The sequence below is a fragment of the Mytilus californianus genome, unplaced genomic scaffold (assembly GCF_021869535.1).
Source record: "Mytilus californianus isolate M0D057914Y unplaced genomic scaffold, xbMytCali1.0.p SCAF_22, whole genome shotgun sequence".
NCBI classification, from domain to species: Eukaryota; Metazoa; Mollusca; class Bivalvia; order Mytilida; family Mytilidae; genus Mytilus; species Mytilus californianus.
The window spans coordinates 7,543,112-7,560,882 of record NW_026262671.1 but is presented as its reverse complement, the minus strand read 5'-3'; the positions used below and the strand labels follow the sequence as shown (position 1 = coordinate 7,560,882).

Sequence of the window (17,771 nt, the reverse complement as noted above, 5' to 3'; positions counted from 1 at the left end):
TCCGCAGACATCCTACAAGATATACCAGAGCTATGTTATTCCTCGTCTGTTATATGGAATGGAGATAATCCCTCTGAACCAGAGCGAACTAGATATCGTGACCCGCTTCCACACGAAAACATTGCGTAATATTCAGTCTTTGCCTACACTAACAGCCACTGGATCGGTACTTATGCTGTTGGGTGCTCTAACAATTGAGGCAGAAATACATAAAGGCAACTGTAATTTCTATACAGTGTTCTTTCTTGCAACAATTCGACATTTCAAGGCTTAGTAGACAGACAAATCATCATGAATATTGATAACCATCTCAGCTTCTTCTGTAAGGTCACAGGTGTGCTGGCTTTATATGATCTGCCAAGTATAACTACACTTAGTCAAAATTTACCGTCAAAATTAAAATGGAAAGCAACAGTAAAATTAGCAATGCAGGACTATTGGAACAAAACCTTCATTAAAGAAATAGAAACAAAATCTTCATTAATACATTTGGACAAAGCATTATTAAGAATTGGATCTACACATCCTGTTTGGACCAGCAACTTCAACCGTCTCGGATACTATAAAGGGAGCGATAAAAGTTCGGCTACTTACTGGGACTTATTTACTCGAATCTCACAGATCAAAATTTAGTGGTGGCAGAGAGTCAGCCTTATGTAAATGCTGTGGAACGTCAGATGAAGATCTAGCCCATTTCCTGTTGTTGTGTCCGGCCTTACACCAGCAGAGAAAAGAAACATTCAGCAAACTGAAGTCTTACATAATCTCAGTTATTGGCTCGGGATATTGGTCTTAAGAGATTAAAGGACATTTGGATTTAATAAGACTTATCATTAACAGCTCTTTTCTGCTGCCATTGCTTAAAAAAGGACCGAACTGGACAAAATACACAGATTAGTTACGGACATGTGTTATAGACTCCATACCCAGCGTGTATGGAAATTACAAGGAAAATAATAATGTCATAACTGTATCGATAAATATATTATTCAACGTACAATCAGTGTAATAAGAAAAGATATTAGATGAACATTATGTACATATGTGTAAAGGTAGAGGCAGGGGTGTCCTGCTTTCCATTGTATAAAGCACCCTATATTTTTAGATTTAAATTTAATTGTGTACACAGTGAATCTTAAACTATATATTTGATAATGCCCAGATAGTTTTACCTTTAAATTGTGTAAGGTGAATCTACAAAGTTACTTTATAAGTCCTTAAGTATTTTTAGATGAAGAAGAAGAAGAAGAAGAAGAAGTAATTTAATCCTAGCAGATTTTTTTTTGTGTTAACAAAATAAAAGTCCATAAAATTTTATATTTTCATAAAGCTGTCCATCCCCTCTGTTATTATTTTGACATAAATAAAAGAAAATGTGGAATATACGTCAGTTATATGGCAAAATTTTGAGAACTTTGCTAATTCACATATCGGCCATATTGCCGTATCATGACGACAGTGGACAGCAACCCAACAGCACGAAACCAAAAGAGATCTAGAGGTTTACACATAGTCTTTAAGAATACAATATGCCATGCTCTAAATGACTCGAGTCTAGAAAAGCTGTGAACTGATCATACATGTATGTTAATACCGTTCGCTAAAAACAAAACAACACATTCTTTTGTGTGCCTTAATAATATATTGTTCGTCATTTTTCATTAGTTCAACACTTTTTGGAAAGCTGATCCGAATAGATGTTGATACTAACAGACCGAAAGACGTATGAAATATACCACGTTACAACCCGTGTGTAGAAAGTTTTGCAGAAAAAAAGGAAATATGGGCCTATGGGTTCAGGAACCCTTGGAGATATAGGTGGATCATAGGGTGGTCCGGGGTTTGAACCCCCTTTTCTAAATGACTGGATCTGCACCTGGGAAATATGGCAAAGATAGGGAGCTAAAATAGTACTTTTATTTCTTCATCGCAAGAATTGAATCCCATCTGCAGCCGATGAAGTCTTTAATTAGAATGCACTAGGTGCAAAAAATCATATTCATTATAACGTAATATATATGGATATATATATAATAAGTACGTCTGAACCAGTGACAACTCGACAGATTTTATCCATCGGATCACCAGTGATGGTGATACAAAGCTGAAAACACATTCTGCGCTAGACCACTCGAACACCTAGGCTCGACAAAAATCAAGCTTTCGGTCGCCGGGTGTTACCTTTCCTCGTCAGTTTTTATTTGGCGTCGTAACACAGTACATGATATATATAAGGCATGGAGATGGAATGTTACAGATCAGCTGAATTATCTATCGTAGAGGATCTTACAAATTAATGTAGGATGCAGTCACAGAAATCTTATATTATAAGTACGTCTGAATCAGTGACAACTCTACGACAGATTTTATCCATCGGAACACCAGTGATGGTGATACAAGGATGAAAACACATTCTGTATATATAATTCGTCTGAATAACAGCCCAACAATGTTAGATCTATAAATTTGCGGAAGCAAATTTTGTTCTTTCCTGGCCGGGATTCGAACTCATGCTATTGAGATATCGTGGCACCAAATCGCCTTGCACTATGCCCGTCGCGCTAGACCACTCGACCACCTAGGCTCGACAAAAATCAAGCTTTCGGTGGACGGGTGTTACCTTTCTTTTTCAGTTTTTATCTAGCAACGTAACACAGTATACATGAAAAAGTGTTACGACGCTAGATATCTCAGTAGCATGAGTTCGAATCCCGGCCAGGGAAGAACAAAAATTTGCTTCCGCAAATTTACAGATCTAAAATTGTTGGGCTGTTATTTAGACGAATTGGATATATATATATTCACCTCATGTTTGCGGTATACCATCTTTTCCGCAAGTTTATTGTTTTATGTTTGGTAATAAATTAATAATAAGATTCATTTTGTAACATCTGGTGATCCGTTTATTTTGCAATCGCCAATGGCAGTCAGCAAGGTTTAAGAACATCAGTTGTTCGACCTGCTAGTCAAATGCGTTTTGTTAAAATATACTTTTTCACTTTTTTGGTCTTTTGGAAAATGTTGTTTGTGCTGTATTTAGACCCCTCTACTAAGAAATTTGTTTTGCATGCACACGTATAAAAATTGCGGTTTTTATCCAACGCAATCATAGGTTTGAACGTTGTTTTCAATTTAGACTTTATTTATATTTTTTCGTTTGGGCTTGTATTATATTTGCCTTCGGGTTTATATGATCCGTTCATCCTATTTCGACTCTTTAAAATTCAAGAGTCTATCCTAAATTGATGTAAATTATATGGCCTTCCAAATACCATTTCGATTCCTAACATCACTGAAGAGACATTAATTGTCGAAATCCGGATTGTTGTACAAATTTTTACACCTCATGTTTGCGGTATACCATCTATTCCGCAAGTTTATTGTTTTATGTTTGGTAATAAATTAATAATAAGATCCATTTTGTAACATCTGGTGATCCGTTTATTTAGCAATCGCCAATGGCAGTCAGCAGGGTTTAAGAACATCAGTTGTTCGACCTGCTAGTCAAATGCGTTTTGTTAAAATATACTTTTTCACTTTTTTGGTCTTTTGGAAAATGTTATTTGTGCTGTATTTAGACCCCTCTACTAAGAAATTTGTTTTGCATGCACACGTATAAAAATTGCGGTTTTTATCCAACGCAATCATAGGTTTGAACGTTGTTTTCAATTTAGACTTTGTTTATATTTTTTCGTTTGGGCCTGTATTATATTTGCCTTCGGGTTTATATGATCCGTTCATCCTATTTCGACTCTTTAAAATTCAAGAGTCTATCCTAAATTGATGTAAATTATATGGCCTTCCAAATACCGTTTCGATTCCTAACATCACTGAAGAGACATTAATTGTCGAAATCCGGATATGGTGTACAAATTTTTACACCTCATGTTTGCGGTATACCATCTTTTACGCAAGTTTATTGTTTTATGTTTGGTAATAAATTAATAATAAGATCCATTTTGTAACATCTGGTGATCCGTTTATTTGGCAATCGCCAATGGCAGTCAGCAGGGTTTAAGAACATCAGTTGTTCGACCTGCTAGTCAAATGCGTTTTGTTAAAATATACTTTTTCACTTTTTTGGTCTTTTGGAAAATGTTGTTTGTGCTGTATTTAGACCCCTCTACTAAGAAATTTGTTTTGCATGCACACGTATAAAAATTGCGGTTTTTATCCAACGCAATCATAGGTTTGAACGTTGTTTTCAATTTAGACTTTATATATATATACATGTATGCTCAGTGCAGGACGCATGTATTGATTTTTAAGTAGAAGTTATTGTTAGATTGTCTAAAGTATTTATTATGAAACAGATTGTATGTTTGTGAGAAAGATAGATTTACTTTGAACCCACGACCTCCCGCAATCGAGGCGAACAAGTTATCACTAAACCATCAAGGCGGCTACAAAAGTATTACGTCTATTTCTTGCTCCATAATCGTTTTTTTTTTTTTATTTAACAAGATCCAATCAAAACTTACACATGTAAAAACATTACCTTGATGAAACGATACCACAGAATTTCAGGATTTCCCTGATAGAAGATTGTATTTTACAAGGACGTTATCGAACAAATGTTTCGTTACAGTTAAATTACAAGTGAAACTATCATATAAAAAAGGTCTCCACTCCTTTTTTTCTTTTTCTTTTTCTTTTTTCTTATTTTTCTTTCTTGAAACAATATCACAGAATTGTAAGGATTTCCCTGATAGAAGATTGCTACATACAAAGGACGTTTCCGAACAAATGTTTTCTTACAGTTAAGAGAAATTATCACCATCCCCCCTTTTTCTTTCTTTCTTGAAATAATACCACAGAACTGGGGTGATTTTCATATCAAATCGATGTTTTTTGGTAATAAAAGAGTCTCGTTGACTTGTAAACAATTACATCTTTGTAATTTCGTGTAATTTCCACAGAACATTGTGTAAATTGAATGAACTTGAAAAGTCTGGTAAATGGAAAGCCAACATATTATCTGTTTGTGATGTTTGTATTGCAACCCTTATTTCACTTCCGACTAGACTGAACGAAAGTTAAGAGAAATTATCACATAAAACATAGGATAACTTAATACCAAGATTCTACACCCGAAACAAGTTATCATGGTACACATGAAATCACCTATGCTCTTTTGGATTTGTTCTTGTTCATTATTAGTTTTGAATAAATTCGGCTTTATGGCTTTTGGTCGTATCCTTGTAATCTTTTTTTTTAACAGCCAAATACAAAATTTTGGGTACAACTAGATAACACCATAAGTTTAAATAAAGAAATGGAAAATTGTATTAACGCATACCTCCAATAAAAACAAAAGAAAAAGAAAAAGCGACGATTGAAGCATACACATTAACATGTTAAGGGTTATAATCCCACTCCCCCCTCCCCACACCCCCCCCCCCCCCCCCCCCCCCCCAAAAAAAAAAAAATCCTCTTTAATGGTAAAGTTAATGTATATGCCTTTTCAGCATTAGTTATTGAAAATAGTATGTATTGCATTTTGTGATGCATTTAATTGTTAACATGCACACATTGATTTTGTATTATGTGGACTTTTCTTTCATTTGTAGATCAAGTCCTCATAAAGTGTTATTTGATGTTGTAATATTTCTGAAAATGTCACAAAAATTATGAAATTGACTTGAGATGTTTGCAAATCTTGATTTCTAATCCAAAAATACATAAGAAGGACAAAAGCAGAAGTTTTATCTCTATTGCAGGACTATCGCATGTATTGTTAATTTGTTCTCGTTCTGAACATGCATGAAATATTTGCCACTGGGCGTTAAGCAAGAAACAATCACTCAATCAATCTCTTTTCCTGCCAAAGGTATACCGGCTGAAAAATGAAATGTAATTTAGTATTTACCTCTCAGAGGAAACAAATATTGCAACTGTAGGTTGTTTTCGACTGTAAATCAAGTTTCCTTCCGGTATCAATTGTTTCATGGTTTCACTTTCATGTAGAATCGGAAGGTTTGATTTAATAGTATTAAAAACGTTCGGTAAATACGGGTCATGTGTACTAACGAACTAATAGTTTGTTAGTACAAATGACCCGTAAGACAACCTAAAAACCTAAAGAAACACTTAACCAGAGCTCGATTCGAACCGAAGGTTAGTGACGTTGAAATAAAATCTTGCGGAGATGCAAGATGCAGTATTTGCGGTCAAGATTTCAAATATTTGGAAACAGGCAAAATGAAAACATTTAAAGATGGAAGAAAATTTCATGTGAACGCCAATATGACTTGTAAGACAACAAACCTTATTTATTGCGTCGCGTGTCCTGGTTGTCACGAACATTATATTGGACAGACCGGGAATAGCCTCTGTGAACGGATGCGCGTTCATAAAGAACAAATAAAACACCCACAATACAGAAACTCGCCAATTAGTGCCCATCTTGACACTTGTGGTAAAAAACAATTTCAAATAGTGCCTATTTTTAAATGTAGACGGGATGAAGCCTATCGAAAGGAGATGGAACGTTATTTCATAACAACGTTCCGACCAAGATTAAATCCCGAGAACTTTTAATTATAAACAATGCCGGGACGTCACAAGTCTCCTTAACGACGCTAAATCAGATATCTTGACGAGTCCCAATGGAAGGATGAATTCGATTGAACTGGAACTGTTAACTTGTTTACTTATTTTATTATTTATTTTATGAATATATATATTTGCACATGTGAAAATTATTTTTTTACGCCTATATCTATATATACAAGTCTAAATTGAAAACAACGTTCAAACCTATGATTGCGTTGGATAAAAACCGCAATTTTTATACGTGTGCATGCAAAACAAATTTCTTGTTAGAGGGGTCTAAATACAGCACATACAACATTTTCCAAAAGACCCAAAAAGTGAAAAGTATATTTTAACAAAACGCATTTGACTAACAGGTCGAACAACAAATGTTCTTAAACCCTGCTGACTGCCATTGGCGATTGCCAAATAAACGGATCACCGATGTAAAAAGTGGATCCAATTTCAAATTTAAAACTAAACAGAAAATAATAAACTTGCGGAAAAGATGGTATACCGCAAACAAAAGGTGCAAAGGTTTTTGTACACAATATCCGGATTTCGACAATTAATGTCTCTTCAGTGATGTTAGGAATCGAAACGGTATTTGGAAAGCCATACAATTTACCTCAATTTAGGATAGACTCTTGAATTTTGAGGAGTCAAAAAAGGATGAACGGATCATATAAACCCGAAGGAAAATATAATACAAGTCCAAACGAAAAAATATAAACAAGTCTTAATTGAAAACAACGTTCAAACCTATGATTGCGTTGGATAAAAACCGCAATTTTTATACGTGTGCATGCAAAACAAATTTCTTGTTAGAGGGATCTAAATACAGCACATACAACATTTTCCAAAAGACCAAAAAAGTGAAAAAGTATATTTTAACAAAACGCATTTGACTAGCAGGTCGAACAACAAATGTTCTTAAACCCTGCTGACTGCCATTGGCGACTGCCAAATAAACGGATAACCGATGTAAAAATGGATCTAATTTTAGATTTAATACTAAACAGAAAAATAATAAACTTGCGGAAAAGATGGTATATACCGCAAACAAAAGGTGCAAAGGTTTTTGTACACCATATCCGGATTTCGACAATTAATGTCTCTTCAGTGATATATATAATATGGAATTGGTTGTGATGATTTCCTGTTATTTCCACAGAACATTCTTTCAATTACAAGAACCGTGGAAATCAGACAAATATTGTACAAATCATAGGTACACAAATAATTTGTTGCTTTTTTTTACTTACGGGGACCCCTTGTTGTTAATTTCTGTGTCATTTGGTCACTTGTTGAGAGTTGTCTAATAACACTAGTCAAAAAAAGTAACGATACACAAGTTTGAACTCCAATTTATCATAAAATATAGTAAATAGGAAAAACTGTTAAATTATTCAATGAAAAACAATCATTTGCAAAGCAAATGAATATGACTAAAAGAATCTGACCAAATTGGAAAGTGAGAAAATACCGTGTTATTGAACACAGGGGTCAAATTTATTTTGCGGAAAATGATGACAAAAGTCGGCACTGAATTTCGGAGATGAGAATTAAGTATTCAAATATCTGCAAAGGCATTCAAAATTTTAAGCAGACCATGTTCAAGTTTAAAGTTTTAAGTTCTAATATCGATTTTTCAATTTTTGGGTGAAAATACGATTTTTGAAATAAACAAAAATTGCAAAAAAAAATCGCATATGTGCCTTAAATCTATGGTTTTTATAAGAAAATAACATTCTTAAAATTTTAGACTAATTGGCAATTATTTACCTTGGTACAGTGTATCCAATTTCATTATATACGGAAAATTCATTGCCTTGTATCGTTACTTTTGTTGACTAGTATATTTCAAATATGCAATATACGTTGTTTTAATGTTTTCTGTAATACATGTACTAATAGTTTTAACAAAATGTTTTATATGTGATTTAAACATATTCAACACAGAAAATAATAGAATGTACCTAAATTTACATGTGATTACCTGTAAAAAAAAATGCACGCAAATTTAATAAAAAAATGCGTGCAAACAAAATGATTTTTACGCGCAAATGTAATGGTAATGCTTGCAAATGTAATGCCCCATTTAAACGTATATTTGAGGAATAATTATATTTTAAAACCATTCTCCGATTAAGCAATTTTGTAGTTCGTTAAAACGTAATACATTACATCGACAATTACATTATAGTGATGGAAGTTCAATTTTAAACAAAATTTGAATAAAGAACGAAAGGTTCTTAACATTTTTACAAACAACCAGTAATATTCCTGGTTATTTGTGCACAGAAGTTTTATAAATAAATTTCATTTCTATTATTTACTGATGCCTTTCTTTTTAGGTAAACAGAGAAAAAGAGGATGGTATTTTGATGTCAAAGTTGAATAGAAAAATAAAAAAAAAAGATCTCTATATTAAATTAAAACATATGTTGATAATACATATAAAAATAAAGTGATGTGGTATGATTGTCAATGAGGTAACTAACCACCAAAGTTCAAATGAAGTGGATGTAAGCAATTAAAGGCAACCGTACGGCCTTCAACAATGAGGAAACCCCATAATACCGAATAAGAGAGGCGTAAGATACCAAAGGGACATTCAAACTCTTAACGCGAAAATAAACTAACAACGCCATGGCTAAAAAAGAAACAGACAAACAACACTACACAAAACACAACATAGAAAACTAAAGACTGAGCAACACAAACCCCACCAAAAACTGGGGTGATCTCAGGTGCTCCGGAAGTGTAAGCAGATCCTGTTCCACATGTGGCACCCGTCGTGTTGCTCATGTTAGTACAAACCCACTGATAAGTCTCATTCGGTATGTTACATTCGGGGAAAAGGGGACTGGATTGTTATTACGACAGTATGAACATATCCGCTATCATCTGTGAAACGGATATTCCATAACGGTCAAGCAACTCGTGATGGCGTCCGTAAAGTTCGTAAAATCAGATATAAAAGGCCCGACATGAAAAATATGAAACAATTTAAATGAGATAACTAAAGGCCTAATTTATAACAAAAACCTTTACGAAAAAAAATATGACAGACACGAACCAACAACAACCACTGAACTTAAGGCTGCTGACTTGGGACAGGCATCTAGAGAAAATGGCGGGGTTGAACATGTTTGAAGGCGCGATATTTTCTTTTCATTTTCTGAAATTTTTCTCAAATCAGCTGTACATAAAACTAGTCGACAAAAGTAACGAGTAACATTCATTTGCACAGCAAATGCATATGATTCAGAAAATCTGAACAAGTTGGAAATTTAAGTGAGAAAATACCGTGTTACTGAACTCCGCCGCAAAACTTGTGGAAAATGATAACAAAAATCGGCACTCAATCTCGATGCAGTACTGTTTTACTTTACACAAATTGATCACTAAGGGATGTGGTAATAAAAATGATGAAAATACATAATAACACGTTTTAAATTTGGTGTGTCCGAAAGCGCTTTTCTGGATTTACTTTCCTATGGATGTATAAATACTTGAACATGTTGAAGCACTATATGTATGACCAAAAGGGACAACAAAATTGCCAAAATCATCTGAGGCGAACTTTGCCCGAGGGAGTTGGAACTTTTGTTTCTTAATACCTACTTAATTTATAAACAGAAAATATAAACAATGTATATTTTAAACTATGTCAGGGGCGAAGCACTGAATACTGGACTAATAACAATCTCGAGAGCTAACAGTCCACCTGCAGACCGGGTATCGACCATATGTTCATAAATAAAACTAACACCTTATGAGCTATTAGGGGCGCCACAATAAACTACTAATTTAAAATGCAATAGTGTACACGATGTTCGCTGTTCTCAAAGTTCAAAATGTCAGCTATTTTAAAGTTTGGCTAGATAAGAAAACAGAGATTTAAAGTATCCACTTTAACATTCTTCCTGTAAATAAAGGCGACGTGATAAAAACTTCCTTAGTATGGGAAGATAATAATAGATGGACAAGGATAAACAAGTATGTTATTTCACCAATCTGGGAAATTAAATTTCTAATTCAAATCTAACTGTGTAGATTGCAGAGATGCCATTACTTACTGAGGTCCTGATATCCTGATATTATATGATGATACTATATGATGATATTATATGATGGTATTATATGATCAAACTTTGGAGAAACGTGAACGCCCCCACACCAATATAATTTGTATTTAAATAATTTGAACTCGATCAAAATTACCCTTTAATTAATATCTATATATATAGGATATCCTATAACCTTATTGAGGTATCTTATAAATTAAATAAGTTATCTTATAAACTAATAGAGATATCTTATGAACAAATAATATTTCTTATATATCAAATCTTATGAACTATACAAGATAAACTATAAAGAATTGATTAAAAAGGTATCTATAAGATACAAAATATCTTATAAACTATATTAGATATATATATATAATATATATATAATTCAGTTTAAAATATATCTTTTCGAGTATATAAGATATCTAATTAACTTCAAAATAATTAGATATCTCGTAAAGAATGTAAGATATCTTGTATTATACTTTATATTATTAATTTTATAAGGAACATATCATTGAATAAATGTAAAACGGCTTGCCATAGATCAACCCTGTATCGGAAGTATCTTAAGTGGCTATAGATAGTGGTTTCAGTTAATTGTGATGAGTTTTTTGGAGGACATTGTTCTGTGCTGAGGTAGGTTTTATTCCTAGAATACTTCTAATTTTAAAATTTAAATTCGATATTTTGATTTTGTCTTTTTACTTCAATGTTTATTAGTTAGTCGTTTTGTTTTTATAGTCATTTTGTTTTTTTATGGAAAAGAGAGAGTGGAAACATTTTTTTCATGATTTACTATTTTACGAAAAAATGATAACGAACTAATTTTTCAATTAAAAAAAGACAACCACAGAAAAAAATATTTTGAAAGGAATTTGTTACTTCGTAAATTTGCTACAGTTGATTTTTTTCTCGTATTTTTATTTTTATTTGTTGGTGTTTTCAACTTTAATCGATTTCTAAGTAAATGCATCAATTTAGAGTTGATCATAGCAAATACAACAATATCTTTTTCCTCAAACACTTCAACTTTTGCATATAACAACTCCATGAAACGTGACATAACAGTAATACACTTAACATAAGATTCGTCAAGTGTATGTTAAGGAGAAATCTTAATACAGACATGCGTAATGACCTATACCTCCGCAACTCTTTTGTTTCATAAAAAAATATAATATAAAATATGACTTTTTATTTTCATTTTGTTTTTCTTCATTTTAGGTAGATTTTTTACATTTTCTGTTTAATTGAAAAGCGAAGTCATATCGGAAATGGCTATTTTCCTGTAACATCTTTCGTCCTAATTTCATGTCGGAAAGAAAATGACCGGAAACGCTATAAAGGTCGTTTAAGTAATTATTATAATGCAATTTAATACAACAAACGGTAAAATGTCTTTTATTGCGCAAAATTCACTCATATTTTATATACATTTAGAAAACACTGATATTGTTCTAGACAAGCAACCATATTGAAATTCATACAATTTTATGTAAACCGAGATCCAACTTCTTATAAAATAAATACTTCATCCATACAAAATTGAGATTTACTGAGTGAGACATTCAATTGTATTGATTAAATGGTCAAAAGAATTCGTTTGGGTCATTGAATTCAATTTTGTTAAATTTTTAGATCTGCTAGGCAAATTCACAATATAAACAATAAATAAACAACAGCATAAAAACGGTAAAAAATATTAATAATAATTTATGATAACAATGATAGTGATAGTGATTTATATAACAAATATTACTCTTGATCAAATATATCGATTCGATGTTACAGAACTCGTTATTTTCAGATGAATTATACCAGTATGGCTAACAACAGTACCGTCGTATATCCTATGTGTAGTACTAAAATTACAACAGGAATTTATCTCGACAAGGCAAATGATCAAGTGTTTCAAAGTATATTTCTACCAAGTTTCATCTTTACGCTTTTTATGTTTTTAATTGGCGGACCTGGAAATGCGCTAGTATTTTATATTTATTTTTCAAAATGGCGTAAAACCACTGCCCGTATATTCATTCTTGCTTTAGCTGGATTTGACTTGATGAATTGTTTTTTTACAATGCCAATGGAATTAACTGTATTGCATAACATCATAACATTCGACCATAATCCAGTTTGCAAAATTTTCCGTTATATCACCTTTATGATGAACCATGGATCGTCCGTGGTTTTGGCGGCAATTGCTATCGATCGATATATTCGAATCTGTTATCCTTTGAGACCACAACTGCGCCCACACCATGCCAAGAAAGTTGTAATTCTTGCGCTTATATTATCGGTTACATTTGCCTGGCCGGCTCTGTTCATATATGGGTCACAGACTGTTCCCATTCCTATTCCAGGAAAAACACACATGTGCATCATAGGGAAAACTTGCCTTTACGAAGATAAATTCATACAAACGAGTTACCCACTGATTTTCTCATTATCTCTACTAGTAGGCAATGTGATAATCGATTTGGCAATGATCATTCTGTATTCGATGATCGGATACCAAGTTATTCAACGGGGAACATCAGTAAATCCAACGCCATTGAAATATAGGAAGGGTAGTACCTCTACATTGTCCACAGATGATAACTGTCTAGGAGACAAGAGGACAGAAGAGCAAGAGCGGCTTGCCCGGAACAGCCCAGAAAATGTACAGAACGAGAACAACGAGAAACAGGTTTATTCTGTGTCAGAAAAAAATACACATAAGTTGACAAAACAATCCAGTGCTTCGATTAGACGTGACATGTTTAGACAGAGGTCATTGTCGATATCTAGCATCGAAGCTCGAAAGTCACAAATGTACAAAACGACATTGATGTTGTTCATGGTTACAATTGTATTCATGGGATCGTTTGTTCCTTATTGCGTCATAGTTATTATTAGAGCTTTGGACAAATCATATTACAACGAATTGAGCACTGCTGGAAAGGCGGTTTACAACTTGTTCCTGAGAAACTACATGCTGAGCAGTTCGCTCAATCCAATAATTTATTGTTTCTTGAGCATTCAATTCAGACAACAATGCAAAGACCTATTCAAGAGAATCAAGAAGGCGCTGCACTAAACATACTTGGACAAATAAAGTTCTATTTGTCAGAATATCTAAAGAAAAACATGTGGTTGGCAACAAATAAACACTTTTAAAGACACATTTTTGTAATTGTGGTAAATTGTAAGTAATTCTTGTACAATGCATACTTTGAATTAATTTTTTCCGTAATTTCTATGTTTATGTGTGTGTACCTTTTGTTCGAAATATTTTAAAGGGAACTGTGACAGAAATTGTCGATGTAACCTTAATGAATATATATTACAGTAGAACAATATTCCATCAAGTTTATAGTACTATGAACCTTAAATATGATATATTTGTAAACTCTGAAAAATGTCAACTTTTAAAGTAAATGGAGCTTCACTGTCAAGACTGATGTAGACGAAACACGCGTCTGGTGTACCAAATCGACCACGATAAATTCTTAATCAACTGTGAGCAAAACTAAATGCTTATAGCAGATGTGCCAAACACGAACATACAAACAGACGTGTCAGCTGTTCCTGTTCCAGTATAGCATAGAATCACTGAGAGTGAACAAAACTAAATGGAAAACGAGAACAGACAGAACACGAAAAAACAAACAGACGTGTCAGCCGTTCCTGTTCCAGTATTGCATAGAATCACTGAGAGTGAACAAAACTAAATGGAAAACGAGAACAGACCGAACACGAAAAAACAAACAGACTCGTCAGCCGTTCCTGTTCCAGTATGGCAAAGAATCATTGAGAATTAACAAAACTAAATGGAAAACGAGAACAGACCGAATACGAAAAAACAACATACTCGTCAGCCGTTCTTGTTCTAATATGGCATAGTACCACTGAGATTGAGTAAACTAAATACAAATACCAAACGGACTGAACACGAATACACAAACAAACGTGTTAGCCGTTCCTGATCCATATGGCATAGAATCACTGTGATTCAGCAAAACTAAATACACAAAAGCGAACAGATTGAACACGAACACACAAACAGACGTGACAGCCGTTTATGTTCAACTTATATCATTTACTCACCGAAAGTAAACAATTTTCAACAAAATTCATTCGAAAGACTGTTTCTGAGTACATTTCTAACGGAGTTCATTTTGTGTAATCTTTTGCTTTTTGTTTTTTTGTTTTGTTTTTATTTTTTTTTGTTTTTATTTTTTTTTTTGGAAGGTATCGTCAATGTTTTTTATTCATCTTATGATTTTTTTAAATTTTCCTATATAAGGAGAATAGGAGAGGGGACAATATTGAAAATAAAAAATTAAAATTAAAGAGAACACCGTTTTTCTTCTTAACTATTAGACAATAAAATTTTTTTTATCTTATTTTCACTTTCTGGAATTTGACCTCCCCCCTCACCCACACACACTTTTCAGCCGCCTCTTATGCTTATATTTTTTTAAACATCAAAGGGATGTACCAATTATACCATCATAATAGTCACAAGTAGCTTTAAGTATCTCTCCTATCTCATTATCGTACAGGCTTCCTGTTTTCTATTTAATTTTAGATGATCTATACTGACACCCGCCATTTATTCGTTTTCTTGTTATTGCATTTGTCAGGTTTAAGAGGTGTAAATTCGTGGAATGTTAACTGTGTCAACAAGAGAGGTTCATATAAGTGTCAGGGTAGTTATATTTAATGGAGAATTGATTGGTTTTGATTGTTGATGTTTAACGCCACATTTAACTTTTTTGGACATATCTTTTGGGCCAGTTTTTATCGGTGGAGGAAACCGGTGGTGCTTGTAGAGAGAACCACCGACTTTTGACAGGAACACTGACAATCGAACGCACCTATTACGTGCGGGAGACCAATGATAATGTAGATGAACTACTAAGACCATTATGCCATTGAAGCTCCTTAGACTTGAGAAAGTTATAGACCGAAAAGAAAGTGACGTGTCTAATCTTTTATTTATGTAAAGAGTGAATATTAATAAGGAGAATTCATAAATGAAGTCGATGTAAACAATTAACACCGTATGGCCTTCAACAATGAGAAACACTGACTCGCGTATAGTCCGTAATAAAAGACCTCGACAGGAAAAATGTGAAACAATTTAAACGAGAAAATTAACGACCTAATTTAAAACAAAACAATTTACGGAAAAAAAATATGACAGACATAAATTAACAGCAACCACTGAAATACAGGCTTCTGACTTTGGATAGGCACATAAAGAATGTGGCTGTGTTATCAGTATTTGTGGGTGTTCAACCAAATATACCGAGAGCAAGTGTTGTAACAGCACAACACAAGAAGAAACTGTAACAATCATATAGATGTGGCTTGATTCATCAAATCGGCGCGAAGAACCGAAAAACGCTTACAAAAAGATAAAAATAAGTACAGATTTAAGAGTACTTGGCTACCGGAAGCTAGTTCAGCGCCATTTCCAATTAATTATGTTTTCCCATACTAAAATATTAATCACTACCCTGGCGGAGAAAACTTTTGCAAATTGATAGGACATTTCAGAGAAAACATCGGAGGTGTTTCCCCAAACTTTTAGCCATTTTAGTAAAATGGTAAATTATCATCTCATACAAGTGAGAGGTTCAGCTAGCTATAAAACCTTCTTTTATCCACCATTTTCTACATAAGGAAATGCCTGTACAATGTCAGGAATATGACAGTTGTTTTATATTCGTTTGATGTGTTTGAGCTTTTGATTTTGCCAATTTATAAAAGACTTTCCGTTTTGTATTTTCCTTGGAGTTCGGAATTTTGTTCTTTTACTTTTTGCCTGTACATCTCATATTTGAGTTCTGTTTGTGTTACAAGTACTTTCTATCCTGGAAAAAGATGAGGATACTTGGGAAAAGATTACTCGAATAATCAAACTATTCTATCCTGGAAAATATTTGTGTGCAGTTCATCATATTTACGTACTAGTATCATGCCAATGCTATTGCTTGACCTTTTCATTCTTTGTCGATTGCATAACGATATCTCACCCGTCTTAATTCGGACGATTCCGTCCTGCATCTATCTACAACTATCATAGGTCGTTCTCTATCAATTTTATCTATAAAAAAAAACATGTCGAACCTGGAATATGAGCTTTTACCATAACATGTAGGCAACACCAATATACAGTCCTTGTTCAAATACAGAGATTGTAGTGTTTTCAATTGATATTCTCTGTAGATGTAAACAAAACATTCTTCAATGAAAGTCATTTCGAAATCTTATCCTTTCACTGGCATCTAACCGATTCTCCTTCGGTCAAGACATGCAATGCTTAGACAAATATTATGCTGTACCATTTGGTTCAAAAGGTATTTTTATCGGTTAACCGCTATTTTTATCGGTTAACCACTATTTTTATCGGTTAATCGCTATTTATATATATCGGTTATCCGCTATTTTTATCGGTTAACCGCTATTTTTAATTTTTAATCACTTAATCATATATATCGTATTACAGCCGCGGGATAGAAGGAAAGTAACGGATTCACCTGTCGATTTCCGATTGCGCGATATCTGTCACATGATGCCCATTATCTCCCACATAATGCACTTGTTTTTGTTTCACAGTAAACAAGCATATTTACAGTTCACGGCTCGAGTACGGTAAGGTAAGATTTTCGCTAAAATGGTCTTTCGCTAAATGAAAACAACATTTTATAAATTTCGTGCGTCCGAAGTCCTTTTCTAGAATTATCTTCATCAGTAACGCATAATATGTTTTAAATATATGGAAAAATGCTTAGAGTGAAAGGAACGACAATAAATTGCATGAAATTAAACCAACTTTATGTAAACCTTTAAACAAATTTATAAACAGGAAAGATCAGTGTGTTATTTCTAGATGCCTTATTGGTCATGCTAGAATAACACACGCGTATCTTTAAAAAATTGAAATTCAACCAGCATGTATACCTTGCGATTGCAAGTATACAATTAAACATATTTTAATTGAATTATTGACTTTTTCGACATCCGGAAAAAAAACTACATTTTAATGTAAATAATATGTATGATTTATTTAATAATATTCCTGTTGAAATAATTGTTTTATTTTTAAAAGAAATTGGAATATATTCCAAATTATGAATTTATTGTAATACATTTGTAGTTTAA

General features: G+C 33.2%; 1 protein-coding gene across 1 annotated transcript; it reads left to right on the top strand.

The window, feature by feature from the left end:
- The first annotated feature begins 11,199 nt into the window (after positions 1 to 11,199).
- LOC127732212 (gonadotropin-releasing hormone receptor-like) lies at positions 11,200 to 14,746 on the top strand. The gene is made up of 2 exons (XM_052241295.1): positions 11,200 to 11,252; positions 12,424 to 14,746. The coding sequence occupies exon 2, from the start codon at positions 12,424 to 12,426 to the stop codon at positions 13,693 to 13,695; it is 1,272 nt and encodes a 423-aa protein (XP_052097255.1). The 5' UTR covers positions 11,200 to 11,252; the 3' UTR covers positions 13,696 to 14,746.
- The last annotated feature ends 3,025 nt before the right edge of the window (positions 14,747 to 17,771 follow it).